General features: G+C 36.4%; 1 protein-coding gene across 1 annotated transcript in view; it reads right to left on the bottom strand.

Moving 5' to 3' along the window:
• LRRFIP2 (LRR binding FLII interacting protein 2) overlaps positions 1-2645 on the bottom strand; it is an 83938-nt gene that overhangs the window by 24709 nt on the left and 56584 nt on the right. Inside the window, exon 13 of the mRNA XM_023732204.1 lies at positions 302-472. Within this exon, the coding sequence (XP_023587972.1) occupies positions 302-472 (171 nt within the window). The remainder of the gene's footprint in view (positions 1-301; positions 473-2645) is intronic.

Below are 2645 nucleotides of genomic sequence, written 5' to 3'. Positions count from 1 at the left end.
AAGGTAGAATGTAGAGCATTGTCTTTATAAGCTGTGTCATGCCAATTGAGCTAGATGTTCCCCGAGACCATGGTCCCCAGAGCCCTCCGCCCAGCAACTCAGTCCCTCAGGGAGTTTGGATGTGTCTATGGAGCTTCCATGACCTTTCCTTGTACAAACTGTGCTAGTTTCTCCTGTATTATGTACTGTCTCACCCTTCACCCAAGATACCACTTATCGATTGTCTATTTTTTGTCACTTTCTAAATGGCAGGTTTTTGTTTTTTGACCAAGAGAACGGTATGATAAAGATGAGCAATCACCTTTGATTTTTCTTCATTTTCTCTATAGAATTCTGCCATCTGTTCTTCCTGTTCTTCAATGACATCCTTGAGGGTGTCTACCTGGTAGATCAAATTGTTCTTCTCATTGTCTAACTGTGCGTTGGATACCATGGCTTTCTTGTACTTTTCTTCCACTTCAGACAGAGATTCCTAAATGAAAGTTAAAGTCATCAGCCAAATACCGAGAACACGCTCATTGCTTACATACAACAGACATGGGGAATTACAGCACCGGCATAAGCACGTAAGATGCATTTTTGCAAAAGGCAAGCACTTTGGGGAACTCCTTGTTTAGTAACATGCACACAGAACAGAAAGACAACAATAAGCCAATAATGCCTTTCCAAGAACTACATGTGCTCTCTATTCTCCAAGAAAACAGAATCAAGTAGTGCAGCCTCTGAAAAGATGACAACGGTGTGCAGACAACATACATTTCTAAGTGTCATAGGATGAAAAATCAGTATTTCAGAAATTTTACTCTTGTAGTTTTTAGCAGCTTTTTGGTGTTCAGAATGTGATGATAACACAGAACGTAGTCTCTCTGTACAGAAGTAAACTTCGTAGTCTTTTGAATTTTGCCATTTCCTTAATGTTTGTTTTCAGTACTGTGCTTTTCTGCATAATAATGCTAATGAAAATGTATAAACATCTTTTTTGCTAGCAATCACTCAAATTTAAGTCATTTTAAAATAAGCAATACAGAAAGGAATATTACAAAATGCCTAAAATGTTATACTTCGATGTTTTAAAATAAGCAATACAAAAAAGGAGCTATCACAAAATGCCTGAAATTTTATATGTCAAAGTTTTCTGCCTAAAACAGCCTACAAGCTTGGTTTTTGGTTTGTTTGTTTTTACTAACTATATCTAATTTGGTAGATTACCACTACCTGGTGACTGTTCTTTTTTAAAACTAAAAAGAAAAACATTTCACACAGAACAAATAATCACTTCTGGAAATAAATTATAAAAATACTAGAGCAAATGTTTAACAAACCAAGATCAATGAAATAGAACTCAGAGCTCAAAATGTAAAGGTTCTGATCTTTGATCCTGGTTTGTTAAACATTTGCTCTAGTATTTTTATAATAAAATCAATTGATTTTTTACAAGGTTAGCCAGACATCTCAATCCGGAAAGAATAGTTTTTTCAACAAATGATCTTGGGACAACGGGATATCCACATGCAAAAGAATGAAGCTGGACCCCTACCTCACACCATACACAAAAATTAACTCAACCTGGCTACCAGTACCCACCACTCTGACTGGGATCACAACAGAGGGCCCAGACAGAGCAGGGGGAAAATGTAGAACAAAAAATGAAATTCACAAAAAAGACCAGACTTACTGGTCTGGCAAGAGACTGGAAGAACCCCAAGACTATGGCCCTAAGACACCCTTCTGACCTGGAACTGAAGCCATTCCAGGATACCACCTTTCAGCAAAACAATAGACAGGTCCATAAAATAAACATTAACACCCAAGAGGAATGTGTTCCTTAGAACAATCTATTATAAGAGATTAAAACGACAGCATATGCCCCAGATCAACGATGAGAAGGCAGAGATAGAAAATCTGGACAAAAGGAAATGAGGAATCCAGGACAGAAATGGGGAGAGTGCTGACACATTATGGGAATGCAACCAGTGTCACAGAACACTTTATGTACAAACTATTGAATGGGAAACTAATTTGCTCTGTAACTTTTACCTAAAGCACAATAAAAAAATTTTTTTACAAATTAACTCAAAAGGGATCACAGACCTAAATGTAACAGTTAAAACTATAAAGCTTTTGAAAGAAAACACAGGAGTAAATCCTCGTGACTTTGGGCTAGGCAATGGTTTCTTTGCTTTAACACTAAAAGCAATAGCAACCAAAGAAAAAGTAGATAAATTAGACTTTATCAAAATTAACAACTTTTGTGCTGCAAACATACCATCAAGAAAGTGAAAAGACAACCCACAGAATGGGAGAAAATGTTATAAATCATTTGTCTAATAAAGGACTTGTGTCCAGAATATATAAAGAACTCTTACTACTCAATAATAAAATGAAAATTAAATTTAGAGATGGGCAAAGAATGTAAATAGACACTTCTTCAAAGAAGATAAAGCAATGGCTAATAAGCACACAACAACACACTCAACATCATTAGTCGCTAGAAAAATGCAAATCAAAACCATAATGAGGTACCACTTCACACCCATTAGGATGGCTATAGTCTATAAGCAAAAAAACTGAAAATAACAGTTGGTGAGGATGTGGAAAAACTGAAACCCTCATACACTGCTGCAGCTGCTCTGGAAAACAGTCTG

Source organism: Trichechus manatus, unplaced genomic scaffold (assembly GCF_000243295.1).
Source record: "Trichechus manatus latirostris isolate Lorelei unplaced genomic scaffold, TriManLat1.0 scaffold00049, whole genome shotgun sequence".
Taxonomy (NCBI): Eukaryota; Metazoa; Chordata; class Mammalia; order Sirenia; family Trichechidae; genus Trichechus; species Trichechus manatus.
The sequence above is the reverse complement of the archived record's forward strand: the minus strand, read 5'-3'. Positions and strand labels throughout refer to the sequence as shown.